At 39.3% G+C, this 19,781-nt stretch overlaps 1 protein-coding gene across 3 annotated transcripts in view; it reads left to right on the top strand.

Moving 5' to 3' along the window:
* Window positions 1-19,781, top strand: part of RAPGEF5 (Rap guanine nucleotide exchange factor 5) — a 233,892-nt gene that overhangs the window by 174,586 nt on the left and 39,525 nt on the right. For all 3 annotated transcript variants that reach the window (XM_065939593.1, XM_065939594.1, XM_065939595.1), the window contains 5 exons: window positions 11,594-11,672; window positions 15,213-15,357; window positions 16,548-16,645; window positions 18,402-18,432; window positions 19,395-19,473. In XM_065939593.1, the coding sequence (XP_065795665.1) occupies window positions 11,594-11,672; window positions 15,213-15,357; window positions 16,548-16,645; window positions 18,402-18,432; window positions 19,395-19,473 (432 nt within the window). The remainder of the gene's footprint in view (window positions 1-11,593; window positions 11,673-15,212; window positions 15,358-16,547; window positions 16,646-18,401; window positions 18,433-19,394; window positions 19,474-19,781) is intronic.

The raw sequence follows: 19,781 nt of genomic DNA, 5'->3' as shown, positions 1-19,781 counted from the left end.
GATGAAAAACAACTTCACAGGGACCTCTTTGGCCATTCAAAGCCCATAAAGTGACTAGGTACCTTCATCTATGGTGCTTTCCACTATCTCAACCCGGGCTTTTGTGACTTTCCTGCATCTGCTTTCCCCCTACCCCTGACACGGTAGGTTTGGCTGCACACCCTCAGGAGAGCATCATGCCCTTAGAGACGTTGCTGAGGCTCAGCCTGGCTTAGGACCTGAGCCCCTGCTGACATTAACTTGCATTAACACGGTGGCTGTTTTCCTTACTTATCTCAGTCTCGGTGTCACCATCCTGCAAAGACATGAGCCCTACATACCTCCTCGGGTGGCTATGAGGAGCAGAGACCTGCTGGGTGAAGCTCATGATAGAGCTCACGGTATGTGGTCCATAAAGAGTGGCTGGTATGTTTTGTTGGGTTTTTTTTCCATACAGACTAGCACTGTTTTCCCTTCCAGTGTTTCCCTATCACCCACCAAAGCCACCACTAGCTTTCTGGGGCATGGTAAGGAATAGGCATGGTTCAAAACAAATTTGAGGCTCTCTGAGGCTAAAATAAAACAAAACAAAAATAAGACCGGTCAGCGAAAACAAGACCGGCAGCTGACTGTGGCTTAGATCATGAACTCCTTATTGGCAAATTCAGGTTTAAATTGAAGAAAGTAGGGAAAACCACTAGACCATTCAGGTATGACCTAAATCAAATACCTTAGGATTATACAGTGGAAGTGAGAAATAGATTCAAGGGATTAGATCTGATAGAGTGCCTGAAGAACTATAGACGGAGTTCGTGACATTGTACAGGAAGCAGGGATCAAGACCATCCCCAAGAAAAAGAAATGCAAAAAAGCTAAATGGCTGTCTGAGGAGGCCTTACAAATAGCTGTGAAAAGAAGAGAAGCAAAAAGCAAAGGAGAAAAGGAAAGATAAATGCATTTGAATGCAGAGTTCCAAAGAACAGCAAGGAGAGATAAGAAAGCCTTCCTCAGTGATCAGTGCAAAGAAATAGAGGAAAATGATAGAATGGGAAAGACTAGAGACCTCTTCAAGAAAATTAGAGATACCAAGGGAACATTTCATGCAAAGATGGGCTCAGAAAAGGACAGAAATGGTATGGACTTAACAGAAGCAGAAGATATTAAGAAGAGGTGGCAAGAATACACAGAAGAACTGTACAAAAAAGATCTTCACAACCCAGATAATCACGATGGTATGATCACTCACCTAGAGCCAGACGTCCTGGAATGCAAAGTCAAGTGGGTCTTACGAAGCATCACTATGAACAAACCTAGTGGAGGTAATGGAATACCAGTTGAGCTTTTTCAAATCCTAAAAGATGATGCTGTGAAAGTGAGGCACTCAATATGCCAGCAAATCTGGAAACCTCAGCAGTGGCCACAGGACTGGAAAGGATCAGTTTTCATTCCAATCCCAAAGAAAGGCAATGCCAAAGGATGCTTCAACTACCACATAATTGCACTCATCTCACACGCTAGTGAAGTAATACTCAAAATTCTCCAAGTCAGGCTTCAACATTATGTGAGCCGTGAACTTCCAGATGTTCAAGCTGGATTTAGAAAAAGCAGAGGAACCAGAGATCAAATTGTCAACATTAGTTGGATCATAGAAAAAGCAAGAGAGTTCCAGAAAAACATATAATCTGCTTTATTGGCTATGCCAAAGCCTTCGACTGTGTGGATCACAACAACTTGTGGAAAATTCTTCAAGAATTGGGAATACCAGTCTACCTGACCTGCTTCTTGAGAAACCTGTATGCAGGTCAGGAAGCAACAGTTAGAGCTGGAAATGGAACAACAGACTGGTTCCGAATAGGAAAAGGAGTACATCAAGGCTGTATATTGTCACCCTGCTTATTTAACTTATATGCAGAGTACATCATGAGAAACACTGGGCTGGATGAAGCACAAGCTGGAATCAAGATTGCTGGGAGAAATAACCTCAGATATGCAGACGACACTACCTTTATGGCAGAAAGTGAAGAAGACCTAAAGAGCATCTTGATGAAAGTGAAAGAGGAGAGTGAAAAAGTTGGCCTAAAGCTCAACATTCAGTAAACTAAGATCATGGCATCCGGTCCCATCACTTCATGGCAAATAGATGCGGAAACAGTGGAAATAGTGGCAGACTTTATTTTTTTTGGACTCCAGAATCACTGCAGATGGTGACTGAAGCCATGAAATTAAAAGACTTTTACTCCATGGAAGAAAAGTCATGACCAACCTAGACAACATATTAAAAAGCAGAGGTATTACTTTGCCAACAAAGGTCCATCTAATCAAGGCTATGGTTTTTCCAGTGGTCATGTATGGATGTGAGAGTTGGACTATAAAGAAAGCTGAGCACCAAAGAACTGATGCTTTTGAACTGTGGTGTTGGAGAAGACTCTTGAGAGTCCCTTGGACTACAAGGAGATCCGACCAGTCCATCCTAAAGGAAATCAGTCTTGAATATTTATTGGAAGGACTGATGCTGAAGCTGAAACTGCAATACTTTGGCCACCTGATGCGAAGAGCTGACTCATTGGAAAAGACCCTGATGCTGGGAAAGATTGAAGGTGTGAGGAGAAGGGGATGACAGAGGATAAGATGGTTGGATGGCATCACCAACTCAATGGACATGAGTTTGAGTAAACTCTGGGAGTTGGTGATGGACTGGGAGGCCTGGCGTGCTGTAGTCCATGGGGTCGCAAAGAGTCCGACACGACTGAGTGACTTCACTGAACTGAACTGAACTGAGGCTAAAATAGTGGTGGTGGGTGGGAGTGGGGTGTGGAGATTTGCTTAGATATTCACATGGACGCAATAGTCATCAGGCTGGAGCTTGTAGACTGCCCTTGGTAGTTCTTTAATGACTTCACCAGTTGAATTCCATGTCTTTGCAAAAGTTGACACTTTATCTTGCAACTTTGTCTTCAACCTGAGGTAATAGAAGTTTGGTTGCCAGTTGTGACCAAACCTTGCTTTGTGACCCTAAACCACAAGTCTTCCCTTTACCTGTGTGAGAAAGAATGCAGTCATGTGATATTGGAAAGAAGTCTAGTGACTGTTCTGGAAACCAACACAAAGGCATGTCTGCTGTCAGTCACTGGTTGAGATACTTATCCTAGAAATATTTTCAAACAGAGGCAATATGTTAAAGTAAGTTTTCTTGTATTGGAAGCATTCAGTTTGCATAAGATCTTGTGCCAAATTGCTTAGAAAGAACCTTAGTTGTGTTTACTTTAAGTGAATAAGTTTGTAGAATATCTTTTTATCTTTAATGTATCTAGCTATCATGCCAGTTCTTAGCTTTAAAATAGACAGTTGACTGTCCATTGCTAAACTTTGTTTAAAGTAGCTTTTCTAGTGTCCCTTAAAAAATTTTTTTAACCAGAAACAAAAGTAAGTTAGTAAATAAAGTTTTACTTGTCTGAAGTTCAGCACTAGTGATTGACAGTGACCAAGCGGGAAAAATTAATACTCGGAATGGTGATATATTTCAAGTTTTGAAAGAAAGCTGATAATAGAGATTCTGCTTACTGCTTAGGAGATAAAAATGCCATACTTTGTTTTAAGTTTATTCAAGGATTAGAGTTATTGCTTGAAATAACCAGGCCTGCAATCCATGTGGTCGCAGAGAGTCAGATATGACCTAATGACTGAACCACAACAACCAGACCTGAGACCTCTGATTTAAAATTTAATATATAAATTAATTTTCTTTTGTTTCATGAAATTTTAGAACATTTGCCAGGCACTTAGGAACACAGTTTGTATCTTAAGAAATCATTGTGTGGTGTTGATTGTACAAGATTCAACAACTCAGTTCAGTTATGTTGGACTGAGCAAATCTTTGATATTAATTTTTGTTGGTAGATGCTGGCAGATTGGTATTTTAAGCATCACACTCATGATAATTGCTATATTCTCATATATACTGTTAAGTAAAACAATATTTGCATCGATCATGAAGAAATTTGACCTCCTGGCTCATTCGTGAGAGCACCTGCTGTTACTGATCAACGAGCTAGGAGAGTCTTTGCAAGGAGATCAACTGCAAGGAGAGTCTTTGGGAAGAAACAGCATGCTAGATGGTGTGAGAGCTGGTTGTCAGGATATCTGTAGTTTCTTTCAGTCTAACTAGAGTATGCCTCTGACACTTACCAAGGGGCATGTCTCTAAAGCAGGCAGACCAGAGACCATCACACACCAAATCCAGTGGCCCTTGAATGCTCTGTCTCATGGACCTCCCTCCAGCAACTTTTGAGACTTTTGATCTGCTCTCTTTTCCAGTCCTTTCTTGTTGGTTTCTATTACATTTCGTCTCCCAATTCTCCAGTTTCTTCTCTTTTCTCTCTCTCTTTTTTTTAATTCATCTTTCTCTTGCCATCACCCAAATGTGAACTTCCACCCCAGCTTAACCCTTAGCCTTCTGCTTACGTCTTCTTAGGACTGTTGCTGAAAATTCATGTTGTTCCCAACCACTCTACACAATAACTTCCATCTTCATGTAGCCTTTGTTAGCAAACTCTGGTCTTGATATATTGCTCAGTAGTTTCACTTAAAGTAACCTAGGGAATCCAGGCTCAGTGCATTTAAAAGTAAACTCATTCTCCCTCCCCTTATTCTTCCTTCATCCCCACTAACTTCTGGGATGCAGCAAGTGTAATCTGTATCTTTCATCACTTCTGACCTCAAAAGTCTCTACTCACTTTCCTTTTCCTATAGAATGAGCCCCAGACTCCTTAGTCTTGAGCTCAAAGACCCTCTGGGAGTTGGCTCCAACGTACATTTTTAGGTTTTCTGTTATACCGTGTGACCCTTCCATTACTGTTTCATAACTATACCATAGACTAAGACTTGCAAACTCACATGTCCACAGACAGTTCATGTGAACAAAAGAAGCCAGCCAGAGTAGAACTGTGCTAAACTGGGGAGGCCCCTCTGCATAAGAAGTGCAACTCAGCTCTAAACCATGGTTGCCAACTGAACTGTGGACCTGGTGTTGCCAGATTTCTGAGTTTTAAATATTGTCATCTAGCACAAAACATCTTTAGGAACAATCAAGTCTCAAAGACCACTGGTCTGTGACTCAGCCACAGACACACACCCACACCCAGTCCTTTGCTTACACACTTAGTTTCTACCTCCTCCAATTCTTCTCAGAAGTTCAGGGGTCCTCTCGCATGCCCCCTGTTTGGTGAAACCTTCCCTGGCATACGGGAGTCTCTCCTTCATCCCCTGTGACATCTGTGGTTGGTACCGCTTGGTTGTAATGTTACCTCACTTAGATCATGCCATGCACCAGCCACTGTGCGTCCCTGTATCAACCCCTAGTGCCTCAAAAGATGCCTTATGTGTAGTTCAGCCCTCCCGCAGTTTTGGTTGGTTGACTGGTAGCACTTGGAGAAACAGGTTAAGGACATAAGTAATTTATTTTAGGAAACTAAAGAACAGATGGGCTTCCCTGGTGGCTCAGCGGTAAAGAATCTGCCTGTAATGTAGGAGATGCGGGTTCGATCCCTGGGTCAGGAAGATCCCCCTGAAGGAGGACATGGCAACTCACTCCAATATTCTTGCCTGGAGAGCACCATGGACAGAAGAGCCTGGCTGGCTACAGGTCATGGGGTCACGGAGAGTTGAACACGACTAAAGCGACTTAGCACGCATGCAAAGAGCAGAAAGGATTTATTGTGTGCTTGATGTGTACCAGATTCTTTGCCAGATACCTTAGCTATACCGTTCTGCCTGACTGAACTCCAGCTCTGCTAGGTGTGCATTTAGGGGATTGTGCTAAGGCCCAGGGGAATGAGGTGCTCTGCTCCAGCCTCCCCAGGTGGGAATCAGAGCCTCTGACTCCCTCTGCATACTCTGCACTGTCCTCTGGGCTTCCCGGCAGACATGGCAGATCCATGAATTGTGCCTGAACACAGCAGCTGATGGGGGCTGGGACAGCAGGAGCTCATGGAGCCCGGCCCCTCAGTAACGACAGAGCGACCTGCAAACGTGACCCTTTCTCTGTGCGGAGAAGATAAAAGCGCCGCTGTTAATATTCCACGCTCCTTCTTGTGACATTTTTAAAAGGCAGCGTGTGGAATTAAATGTAGCCAAGAACGTAAAACCTGCTGCACTCAAGTCATTCTATCTTAAAGAAATGTGGTGGGATTCTAAAACCAAATTTTCCAAGTTAAAATGAAAACGGATTTTATCATTGGAAGAGTGCCACGCCATCCCTATCTATAGTCATTAAAGGGATGACTTTTCAAGTTTGATGTAGAAACAGCATTAAATGAATAAACATTTCTTGTGTAATCGATGTCTAAAAATAAAGCTAGATCTCAGGATTTGGCAGTTTTAGAATGGCTAAGCAGTACTGTGGTGAAATTGTAGAATTCTGCAGGAATCAACTGAATTTAAAAGCTGTAGTAAACAGCTGCACTTGACGTCACGAATACTGCTTTTTGAAATGTGAAATACACTGAGCAAGAGGCACAACTCCTATCAGTGGCCTAGCACTTGAGCCTATGATTCAAGCATGAAGGTGAAATTACTTTGTTTGTACTTAATCAGATTACATGGTACATTTTGGCACTGCTTCTCAAAAAATAATGGTAACTTGTAACATTCCAGGGCCAGGAATAGGCCCTTTCAAGTACAAAGCTTTTCTTGGCTCCTTGGAATAAAGGTAAAGTCGAGCATATTTTAAAGCACCTTAAATTTCATTGCATCTGAAGTAGAAATACAGGTGAAACAAAACTGCCAACAGTACTTTAGGGAATATGAGTTAGTACAGAAATGTTGAATATTCACATTACCTTACATAGATCAAATGGCTCCAATAGACTGTTGTCTGTCAAAATTCTTTTCATTTGCTTTCTTGGTAATTTACTTTAATGGGTGAGTAGTTTCATTATTGCAGTGCATTTTGTTGGTGAGTGTTGGAAAATAAAACTGAAGTAGATTTTTCTAATTGCTCCTGAGTCACCCTATACTCATGATTTATAGACTTCAGAGATTTTTGGTTTTTTTTTTTTTTTTTTTGATAACTGAAAAAAGAAAAAGGCATTAAGCTTAGAATTTTTGGAAGCATTTAGACCATTTCCTTTCATTTGATTAAATTTACATAACAGAACTCTATACAAAGGATCTATACCAAGCCAATTATCATTCCACCTTGACATAACTTGGGGATGTTCTAGAAACCTTTGTGCTTTGTAGAAATAAAACGGAAATTTTTGGTGCTTTATACACTTAAAGTGATAGAAAAAATTTTAATTTATGCATAAAAGAAAAATACATTCAAGTAAAGTCAAATAAAAATAGACAATTCTTTTCTTATGCCTTTAAGTTTAAAAAGTAGCAGATGATCGAGAAAAGTTCTGTATTAATTATCACCATGGCTAATTATAGACACAAATTTTAGAGCCATTCTTTTAGATCTTTTACAGCATATTAATATATTTTATTTCAAGTTACATAGTTCTTAAAACTGTAATAGTATTTACCTTACAGTTTTGATTGTTATTAGCATGTTATATTTATACTGCAAAAAGTAATTCTTGTAATTAAAAATCCACTAAAAAATTTTATATTATTTGTGGGGAGAGGGGGTATGCCTAAAAGGATAGCTGAGTATTTTTGTCAGTGATGAGCCAACAACTTAAGATTAGATTTAGTGATTTGATTTAATGGGTAGAATTTCAAAGACAAGTTTTTTTGTATATTAATACCTAGGTATTCATTAAGAAATAAATGAATGCATCTTTTTATTCAGAATGTGAGTCTGTATGGCAACTATGAACGTGTTTAAGTGAAAGATATTTTTATACACAAAAGTACTTTTCTACCTAGAGTCTTAAATTACCATTAATTAAGCAGTATATAATATAATATATAATTATAGTGTTTTAATATGGTTGCCAGTGGATTTGCTAGTCTTTCTAAATGGCCATTGTTGGCTAATAGTCTTCAGGGGATCATTTATATAGCTATTGTGGTTCTAAAAATATGTCTAAATACCAATGGGACAGCCTTTTTTTTGAAGCATGGCTATTAAAATGCACTTCTATTTGAAGTGTGTCTTTTTGATTAAGTCACTCAATTACTTTCATATGTGGCAAAAAAAAAAAAAAAAATACCAGTACTGAAAAGAATAAAGGAAAGCTCTTTTTATGTAGAAAATTTTCAGAACAAAATGGTAGTTATATAAAGATTTGAGTTAGGAGTGTTGGGAATCTGTTCTATTCATAAGGAATTTTAACTGTTCTTTTCATTAGATTTTTAACTGGAGATGTTTTTATATAGCCTCATTGTCTTTAATTATTATTTCTATGGCAGGGAGATAATTAGGTAAATGCTGTTGAATATTAAATATGGTAGTAGCTTCAGGGAAAATAAGCATTTCTGGGTCAGAGCCCTCAACAAAGTATTATCTTGTATGAGCTGGTTAATGGAATTGAATGCCAAATGGTTTTGCCACCATCCAACCAAACTCTCAGAATCACTCAGTTCATCATCTAAGACTGTTTTGGAGTGGAATGACTGCTTTTGTCAAAGTTAATGGCATTCTTTTTATTTTACTAATACAGTTCTTTATTGCGTGAAATACTGTATATATTATTTACAGGTATTTCCAGTATGGTGTTCTTTTTAATGTGAATTTTTCATGGAGTAAAACTTGATTAGAGAATACTTCTAACCCCATTAAATTAGCTAAGTGTAAGAACATTCCAAGGGGCTTCCCAGGCAGCTCGGTGTTAAAGAAGGCGTCCGCCAATACAGAAGACGCAAGAGATGCAGGTTTGGTCCCTTGATCGGGAGGATACCCTGGAGGAGGAAGTGGCAGCTCATTCTAGTATTCTTGCCTGGAAAATTCCACGGACAGAGGAGCCTGGTGGGCTACAGTCCTTGGGATCACAAGGACACAGTTGAGCAACTGAGCACACACATAAGAACATTCCAAAGAGTCTGAACCCGGGTGTCACACCAAAACTTTGTGTGCTGACCTATAGGAGGCACTCGGTGACGCCACCCAGGGGTTTCTGTGTAGCATTTGCTCCAGTCTGCAAGGGCCCGTTGGAAAGCCTAAAGTAATCCTAGGCTTCTCTGAGGTCCTTGCTGCCTGTATCTAATACTGAATGCAAAAAAGACTTCACTTCTAATCAGACCAGAGAAGCTGAGGATTCTCATCAACCGTATTTAATGCAGAGAAATGTCCTAATTCGTGAACATTATTGTTCAGCAGCATGCCAGAGTGATAGTTTGCAAGTTAGTTTCCCAGATATCCTAGGGGTTCAGACATCACACCATTGTTGGATCTTAACTTCATCTATTTAAAACCCTGTAATGAAAGAGACACAAAAATTTCAAATGTACATTCCAAAGTTTTCACTAGGAGGCCAGTGACTAACTTGTGCTGCGGGTTCACTAGCTTGGGGGTAGATCTTAGAATAAAATTTCTTCTGCCTTTTTGTGCATAGATTGGAAACTCCTGTGAACAAGGACCTAAGCAGAGAACCCCTAGCTCTGCTGTGAGTGTAGGCTGCATGAATCCAGTTGCATCCAGTCGTGCAACCAGCCGCAGTCGCCCGGCTCTCCCGGGCCGGCCTTAATATATGTCCAGCAAGGCCTCGGCTCTTCTGTTTGAGAACTTGCTTTTTCCACAGACAGATAGTAGTAGTGACTCTTCACATACTGCATGTGATGCAATATGTGTAAGCTTAGGCCTATTTTACATTTTAGGTGCCGTTTTTCAAATTTTATGTTTTTTTAGCAAGGAATACTGTTGCTTGGGCTTCCCTGGTGGCTCAGACAATAAAGAATCTGCCTGCAGCGCAGGAGACCAGGTTCGATCCCTGGGTTGGGAAGATCCCCTGGAGAAGGGAATGCAACCTTCTCCAGTATTACCCTAGAGAATTCCATGGACAGAGGCGCCTGGTGGGCTATGTAGTCCATGGGGTTGCCAAGAGTCAGACACAACTGAGTGACTAACAGTTTGATTTTTTCACTTTTTCACTGTTACTTATCTGAAAAAAATAAATTCCTTTGAAAAAAAAATCCCTAATGCTCTTCATGAACACCTCTGATTCATTTTAATAAAGAGCTTCTAGAAAGCAAGAAGTTTTGGTAACCCATTACCATTTGCAACCACTTTACCTGTGTAGATCAAGAGTATCTTGCTGTTTTGCAGCATAAACAAACCATGGAAATAAGTTAACCCCTGCAGCTGATATAGGGCTGTAGGTGTCATTCACAGCCTCTTTTTATCAGAATTTTGTATTCTTCAAAGCAGTCTGTTTTACACTGATAACTTTTAAAGGAGCATTGCTGGTTATTTCTAAAAGTATGGAATTTTTCCAGTCTTCAAAATGGAGCTATAGAGTTCTGTTCTGGACAATTGTTTCTACTTTCACATTTGTAGTATGAAAGAGCATCAGTGCTATTAAGTACACAAGCTCACTATTTATAGAATTTATTACTATTTCAAATAGCTAAAATTTTAGTATCCAGAATGTAAACAACATGAAAACTAAATAATAGGGTACAATGAATTTTAAGATGTGGAGAGTAAATAAAGACTACTATGGTGAAAGGTCTGCTTTGCATTCTGAACATGTCTTTCTATCATTTTTGAAGTTTATTGGAGGTCAGTCAGTCTGCCTGTTTAGCAGTTTCATATTATATATAAGCTGGACTTTGTAAAGAGCACTCAGCCAAAGAGGCAATAAAAATGGGACCTGTTTGTGTTGAAGTGGTAGAAAAAGAATTAGGAAGGAGTATGTCATGATCCTTTTTATCTGCTCTCCATTTTTAACTGGACTCAGCCCTGTCTCTCTTCACAGCAGTAAGAAAATCACTCTTCACTTTCCCAACTTCTTACAGATGCTTTCAAGAGATAAAGGTGAACAGCCTTGGAAATTGCCATGTATCCTCTGGCTTTTATTATCCATTGTTCTTATCCTAGACTTGGATAAATGACTTTTGTGCTGTACTTACTTGCTCTGTTGTGTCCGACTCTGCGATCCCATGAACTGTAGCCTCCCAGGCTCTTCTCTCCATGAGAATTCTCCAGGCAAGAATACTGGAATGAGATGCCATGCCCTCTCCAAAGGATCTTCCCAATCCAGGGGTTGAACCTAGGTCTCCTGCATTACAGACAGATTCTTTACCATCTGAGCCTCCAGGGATTAGAATTTATAGGTGTCATTTCCTGTAGGTCTGGAGTGCATACTTCAGAAGTCATATAACATTTATTTTTAAAAGCACATTTTTTTATTACACTGGTTTTCCATAACATCAGTACCCACAAATATAGATGAGGTTTAGGGAAGGAAAAAACAGATGACAAAATTATATGTTTAGAGAGCTTGTAATAAAAAAAAAAAAAACTCATTGCTTGAGGCATTCTATAAAAGAGTTTTTAAAAGTAACTTTAATAAATGTATTTTGTCCTAAAATTCTCCTAACCTTACCCCTTCCACTGCCACCACCATTTGTATTTCTGCTGTGCACACTCTTCCAGAGCCTGGCTGAGCAGCTTGGCCCTCTCGTCTCCGATTTGCTCACTTTGTGTTTGTTTCTCCTCTCTCTGCAGAGACTCTTCTTGATGACTTCCTTCTCACGTACACGGTCTTCATGACAACTGACGACTTGTGCCAGGCGCTGCTGAGGCAATATCCTTCACTGGCTTCAGGGTGCCGTGTCGGCTTCCTCCCAGACAGGTGTCTCATATTGGAATTAACTGCCTTTCTTCATTTACTCAAGCCCTCAGTAGAGTGGGGCTGTGTTAAATATTAATGTCATGATCGCCGAGGTGAAAGATGAAAGGAGACAGAGTATGCAGGGGGGGACCAGAGATGCAGAGCTGCTGCTTTCGCATTCCGTGTCGTGGGTACATTGTATGTCGATATTATGTTTTCTTCAAACCTGTGTCACAAGGCTTTAGAATCTAGAGATGAATTTGGCCTACTGGGTAAACCCCAGAGTCAAGAGGTTGAGTGGATTGGCAGTAACTGAACTTACAAGACAATCAATCAGTTAGTGCCAGACCACATGGGTGGGGAAGCTTGCATGTGATAGTGTTTTTCTGGGCAAGTATCCTGGGGAAGACAAGGGTTTCCCACTTGGGAGGTCTGACCCCTCCACTCCCACCCCCAATCAGCTGTCATCATTTCACAGCTTTGTCTGGGCTTGCTGTTTTAGGATGATGGATGTGATTAGAGGGTTAATGACCAGTTAAGGAGGCTTTAGGATTGCATACAATGACTAGAAGAGATGCAACAGATCAAAGACCAGGAAGCCATGCCATGGAAACCCACTCTGTATCCAAAAGAGTGTCTTGCCTTACAATGTTTAAGGAAGAGTTTTTTCTTTATCAGAAGTCAAGCCATGAAGGTCACAGGAAAAGACAAAAAAGAGCATTTGCATAAGTGGAAATAATGCAAGATAAATCCTTATATTACACCTTTCAAGAGAAAAACTAGAAGAAATGCATACTTTAACAAATTCTTTGTGTTTGCCTGAGTTTGTTTCACAGGTAAACATCAAAGAAATCAGATGTCCTTGATGTAGTTTTTTTTTTCTGAGTTAGTTTTTTCTGAATTAGTTGCTTTAATTTCATGGTGAAATAACAAGGATTTTAAGTATTTCCAGCCCCCCCTCCCCCAGATGTATCCATTCTAAAATATTCAGTGTTATCTATAACTTTTCTCCCCTATTTATTTTTAAATTTTTTATTGAAGTATATTTGATTTATAATGTATTAATTTCTACTGTACAGTAAAGTGATACCATTTATATATATAAATACTATTCTCTATATTTATATATATAAATACTATTCAGTTCAGTTCAGTTGCTCAGTCATGTCCGACTCTTTGCGACCGCATGGACTGCAGCACGCCAGGCTTCCCTGTCCATCACCATTTCCCAGAGCCTACTCAAACTCATGTCCATCACGTCGGTGATGCCATCCAACCATCTCATCCTCTGTCATCCCCTTCTCCTGCCTTCAATCTTTCCCAGCATCAGGGTCTTTTCCAATGAGCCGGTTCTTCGCATCAGATGGCCAAAGTATTGGAGTTTCAGCTTCAGCATCAGTCCTTCCAATGAATATTCAGGACTGATCTCCTTTAGGATAGGCTGGTTGGATCTCCTTGCAGTCCAAGGGACGCTCAAGAGTCTTCTCCAACACTACAGTTCAAAAGCATCAGTTCTTTGGTGCTCAGCTTTCTTTATAGTCTAACTCTCACATCCATACATGACAAATGGAAAAACCATAGCTTTGACTAAATGGACGTTGTTGGCAAAGTAGTGTCTGCTTTTTAATAAGCTGTCTAGGTTGGTCATAACTTTTCTTCCAAGGAGTAAAAGTCTTTTAATTTCATGGCTGTAGTCACCATCTGCAGTGATTTTGAAGCTCACAAAAATAGTCTGTCACCGTTTCCATTGTTTCCCCATCTATTTGCCGTGAAGTGATGGGGCCAGATGCCATGATCTTATATATAGTATTCCACTGTGTCTACGTGCCACATCTTTTTATCCCTCAGTCCTTAATGTACTTTTGTAGGTTGGGGAGATAGTGACTGAATTATGTTTTAAAATAGCTACAAAGGGGACCTCTCTGGTGATCCAGTGGCTAAGACTCTGTGTTCCCAATGCAGGGAGCCAGGTTCGATCCCTGGTCAGGGAACTAGTTCCTACATGCTGCAGTCAAGACTCAAATAAATGCTTCTTTTAAATGAGCAGATTATAAAAAATGTTACAAAGTCTGATACAGAATTTATCCCTGTTTTGCTATTATATATCAGCATTAAAGAATATATAATCCTGTCCAGTAACCCTAAAGCTTACCTGTGTTTGGTGTCATAGCATTTTCTATTTCTAGTTAATTTTTTTTCATTTATTTTTATTAATTGGAGGCTAATTACTTTACAACGTTGCAATGGGTTTTGTCATACATTGACATGAATCAGCCATGGATTTACATGTATTCCCCATCCCGATCCCCCCTCCCACCTCCCTCCTCTACCCGATCCCTCTGGGTCTTCCCAGTGCACCAGGCCCGGGCACTTGTCTCATGCATCCAGCCTGGGCAGGTGTATTTCTAGTTAATTTTTTAAGGTGTCCAAGATTCTCAGAAACGATAATTTAGGAGGCAAAAAACACTAGGATGTTTTGGAAAGTGCCAAGCTTCTGTCTTATTCCTAAGGTTTTAAGCATGTTGCCTTTGAGGTTGTTATTTTTATTTAATTTTAACTGCATAGTTAACACATTGTCATTGTATACAAATTGGGGAATGCTTGTAAGTATAATAAAAATAATTCATGTTCTCTGAAATCTCATTACTTTAAGAAGCCACTGTTAACTATCAGTATATATCTTTCCAGGCAATGACCATGTAAATAAACATAGTTAATAGAAATGGATGATCCTGACATATTCTTTTCTTACTTGCTTTCCTAATTAATAGTATATTGTGGATGCCCTGTGTCAGCAAATAGAGTGCTAGACCATCAGCCTTATGGCTATGAAAGAGCCCTTTAAATGGATATGCAGTAATTTATTTAACTGTCATCAGTGGTTGAAGCCTTTAAGTTACTCCTATTTAATATTTTTTATTCCAGAGAAAATTAAGTTAGCAGGCCTTTTTACTTACATTTATACACTTATCCATTTCTTTTTTTTTTTTTCCATGTAAATTCCTGGGGGTGGACAGTTGAATCACACCACAAATTATGGTCCAGAAATCCATGCTCATTTGGCACTACTTTAGAATGTAAATTTCTGAGGATCAAAGTGTATGTGGCCTACTTCTGATGTCATCCTGATGGAAATAGTGACCACCTATGTAGTGAGGCCAGATCTCTTGAAGCCACCCTTGTGATTAATGGCCCATCTGGTATCTCTTCAAAGTGGCATTAACCCGCACTGCTTGTGGAACTGTGTGATACATTTGTCAGTTTGATCATCTAGTCCTTATCCTCATGGCCTGCCACCAAGTGTATGTAAATCATTTTTCTGGGTTTCCTTTTGCTTTTTTCAGTGCACACCTGTTACTTTCCCTACACTTGTTCTTTTCTTCCTGCATATACAGATACTTGGAGATTTTTTTTCAAAAATGTGCATTAACATATTTTGTGAAAACAAGAATAAATGGATCTCTTCATATTTTTACTTGCAAAAATGCAGTATTCTTTCTTAACTATTTGCACCTATTCTGCTAAGAAGTATCAAGGCAAAGAAGAAAATTCAGATGTTCCTTGTCGGAAACGGAAGGTCTTGCATCTTGTTTCTCAGTGGATTGCTCTGTACAAAGACTGGTTACATGAAGATGAACATTCAAAAATGTTTTTAAAGGTAACGTAAAACTTCCAGTTATTCAGTTACTCTTTGATGCTGAATGACTGACTTTATTTTCAGTTGTGCCTTTCAGTAATCTAATTCGTATGCTATCATCCTCTAACTTTTTGGTAATGTTGAAGTTATGATTCAAAGTATTTGTTTTGGCTTCTGAAGCCAAATATTATTTACATAGTTAGAAATTTTTAACTTTAAATAATTATATGTGAATAAATGTAGAAGGCAAGTTTTAAAGGCACTCATTTAAGGTTATTTATTTTACATGTCATGAGAATTTTGATTGCAAATGAAATAATTAAGGAAGGTTAAAGAAAACATACTTTAAAATTTGATATTGCCTAATATGTTGAGATGTATTATAGGTTTAAACTAACCGGTCCCATACCTACAATAGTAGGATAAAATATTATTTTTATCATATAAGAACTATATTGACAATGTATGCATTATGAAACTTTTTCAGGACCTGGTATATGTTGAGACATTAAAATAATCATAACTTATAAAATTGATGCTAAATCTAGATTTCCATTTTAAATTAGGTAAGCTGATATGTGTTTCTAATTGTGAGTAGGCTGCAGTGTCTTTTCAACACAGATGATTCTCTGGAGACAGTTTGTAGACAGCCGGACTCTTTTGGCCACCAAAAGCATGTTAGCCGTGCAGGTCAATACAGAGGAGGGGTACAGTGGAATCCGTTCGGGGAAGAGTTCTATTTCAGAATAGGCAAGTGTCTAAACTGACTTTGTCTTCATGAAAGAAATCACTTTGATTTCAAAATTCAAATATCTTTTAGACATCCAGTTAAAAACTGATTTAAACTAAGTCTCTGATTAAACTAGTGTTATTTTCAAAACAACTGGTTAATTTAATTCAATAGATTTCTTTTTCCCTCCCAAATAATTATGTGGCTGTTATTTCTAAAAATATATTATAAAACAGGCCTGGGAATTTTGAGTAGCTCCTACCAATAGCCCCTGAGGGCTGCCAGAGAGCCACACAGTTGAGCAAGGGGCCTGAGGTGGAAGCCCCACTCAGGAGCTCTCTGGTGCCTGGGTTAACCCTTTGTATTGTTCTGGGTTCCACTTATCTCTCTGATCAGGTCACCCACTGTTTGAGTCTTAAGCCTCACAAGATAGACACCAGGCCAATTCAGCTGCCTTTTTCTGCCCCCCACCCCACCCCAGACCATATACAGGAACGTGCTGGATGATGTCTATGAATACCCAATTCTTGAAAAAGAACTGAAAGAATTTCAAAAGATACTTGGAATGCACCGTCGTCAGTAAGTATTTCATTTTCCTCATCACAGATAGTAAGAGAAAGCAGCACCACATATGACAGAATTGGGAGGTGTCTCAGAAAGATCATTTTGAACATTTCAGATCTGGGATTTATCTTGATTCATTAGGTTTTCTAGTAGTGAATATGTATTTTGTTTTTATATCTCAAGATGAGCAAACACTAAATCAAGCTTATTGGCTATTTTTTTAAAAACCCTATTCAATATGATAGGAACCAGTTGAGCCATGACAGTCTGGGTGCATAAGAACAATTATTTAATAAATTATTGTTTATTTTTATAAGTGTAAATATTTAACTTGTCATTTCAGGAGTTCATAGCTATCTCTAATGGGATAGGAAAAAAAGTTTTATAAACAAGTCCCAGCAAACCATGGCACATGTTTAAAGTTCATTTTATAGATTCCCTGAGGTTTCTTTATCAATTTAGAAAAATTGAAGGGAAACACTCTGTGACTTTTGTCATGTCCAGGTATCACTGAGGTATCTATCATTAGTCTTTCAAATTGCTAATACCTGATTTTACTCTGATTTACCACTAACTCTTCTTCAGAATTTTGGTAAATGAAAACATCGAGTCATTATTAAGTTTTCAGATATACCTGCAAAGTTAATCTGAAGGGAAATATTGTTCTCTGATTTGCAATGTAGTTTCTACTTTTTAAACATAAAACACATCTGTTGTCAAGTTGTGAGAAAATATTAAGATTTCAGCAGTCACAAATGGCGCTTCTCATAGAAAATGCTAATTCAAGCCTTTCACATTGTCAGAGACTTAAAGCCTGACTTGGTTTAGTAAAGGAAGATCCTATGCAGTGAAAGCTATATAAATAATTTTAGGGTGTAAACAAATCGTGTGTAAACCTTTGTCCCAGTCATGAAAATCACACATTTAGAAGTTTAGAAATGAGCTACAGGGTATTAATAATGAATGTTATGAATTTTGGTGGTCTTCTTTTATCATCACATTCTACACTGTAAAAAATTTCTATCACCTAAGACTAATATGAAAATATGAACAAGCAAAGGAAGCAAAAAAAAAAGAAACATTTACATCAAAATAATACCCTACTTGGAAATAGATCAATGCTGTAAGGCAGGTTTTACAATTGGGAAAATTTAATTCTGGTTTAATACAAATTTAAATACATTAAATGCATTAATGTAATTTAATACATTCCACTTAAAAACTTACATAAAAATGGGAAATAATAGATATAATTAAGAACATGATCTAAGTCATGATTCTTGCCTCCTTGGTATGAGATAATGAAATATCTTTTAGGTGCTGGAATACAATTTGAGCTGGGGACCTTCTGAAGGCCCCCCAAGTCTTACCACACATCGAAACATCCTGGAAAAGAGCAGCCTTGGCTGGCTTATTTAGCTGTCTGAAGAACAGTAATTTCACCTAAGATTTAGTGAAATGTGAATAAACTTAAGAATTTCTGTGGACTGAGTAAGTCCAGTTATTTCCTCAGTGCTCACTTTCTGTGAATAGAAGGCAAAGTATACATATTGGATACTTTTTCTTTTCTTCCTGGTTCACTTGAAATCCTAATGTCAAGTGTGTTTTACATAGTGTTTTACATTCATTCATAAATGAATGAATACTGTGCATTTTACCGTTTTGAAAAGTGAAAATCTCCGCATGGTGCCTGAAAAGTAGTGTCTGTTGACAGTGGCTACGTTTTTCTGGGTTTGAGACAACGACTGACCTCTTGTTGTTTCCCTTTCAGCACTGTAGATGAATACTCACCACAAAGGAAGGTGAGGCAGACCCTTCTCTCTGAAACTGGGTGATCTGAGTTAGGGACCTTGCCTTGCCCCACTTGGCCTTTCTGCGTAATAAGCATGAATGCTGTCCCCACCCAAGTGGGGTCAGGCACGGAGCTGGGGGCTGCAGCTTGCCTCCCTGCTCCTGCCTCACTTAGCTTTTCCTGTGCTGGTGTGGATCCAGTTTCAGCCAGGTGCCCTTGACTTTATGACATTTCTGCATTTTTTGTAGTGCATTTTGGAGTCCTGGAGTTTTCCCAATGTCCCTTGAAGGACATAAACTTGATTGTTAATCGTTGATGTAAAAATAGAGAGTCATCTATGCAAGACTTTTTTGCCTGCAAGAGTAAGAAAGTCTTGTAAGAAAAAGATTTGCACTCTTCAACCCAACCGAGAGAGAGATTGTAGCCGGGGTGAATATGTTTCCTGTTCAGCTTCAGGGGGGAAATGCAAAATGACACATCAGACACAAGTTTTGTAGGAGCCGATATGTCAGGTGACAGATAATCATAATGAATTATGTAGCTGTTTCCCTTAAGCAAGTCACTGCTCTACTGCAGAAGTATGAAACTACCTTGAAGTGGCCTTATCCAAAAGTAAGGTTGATGATGGGGTGGGGAAACCGTATCTTTCTCAGGAGAAGCAGCTGTGGACTTTTATAGTGGCCAGAGGTTAAAAATCACACCTGTATTCTCCAGCATGTTGTGAAGAATCAATTTGGGGGCTTTGTCCCTGCCACTGACCTTGGCCATGGTCAAGGTCCTGTTGCTCAGACTCTCCACCTCCACTTGTATTAATTGAGGCAACTCCCAGTTTATTCCTCTAAGATTAGACGATGGATTTCATATTAAAAAAAAAAAAATTGGCACACTCTCTTGGAACATGTTGCAAACAGCTGTGGTTTTCCAAAGGGCAGCAATACATTCTCTCATTGTTCTTTTTCTCCCTTCTTGCAGAATAAAGCCCTTTTCCACCAATTCAGTCTTAAGGAGAACTGGCTCCAGCACAGAGGAACTGTGACAGAAACTGAGGAAAGTGAGTATGATTTGAACAAGGGTTGGGGGCAGGTGGAGGACTTTAACACAACCACACAACTTCAACACCTCCCCTGGCGGGAACTGTTTCAGCTGCCCCACCCCACCACAACAAGCACATTAGCATCCACCGTGAACGTTTTTCTTCTCTTGCCGTGGTATGGTTTTCTTCATCACTGAGTACTGTCCCCGAAGCCAGGGCATCTTTACTTTGGGACGTAAGGGAAGGAGCCTGTGAGAGCCCCCTGCGTCCTTGGGGAGAGGTGCAGAGGACTGGAAAGGCGCCCTCGGCTGCCTTCTCCCCTGTTG

This window comes from Muntiacus reevesi, chromosome 6, assembly GCF_963930625.1.
Source record: "Muntiacus reevesi chromosome 6, mMunRee1.1, whole genome shotgun sequence".
Taxonomy (NCBI): Eukaryota; Metazoa; Chordata; class Mammalia; order Artiodactyla; family Cervidae; genus Muntiacus; species Muntiacus reevesi.
The sequence above is the reverse complement of the archived record's forward strand: the minus strand, read 5'-3'. Positions and strand labels throughout refer to the sequence as shown.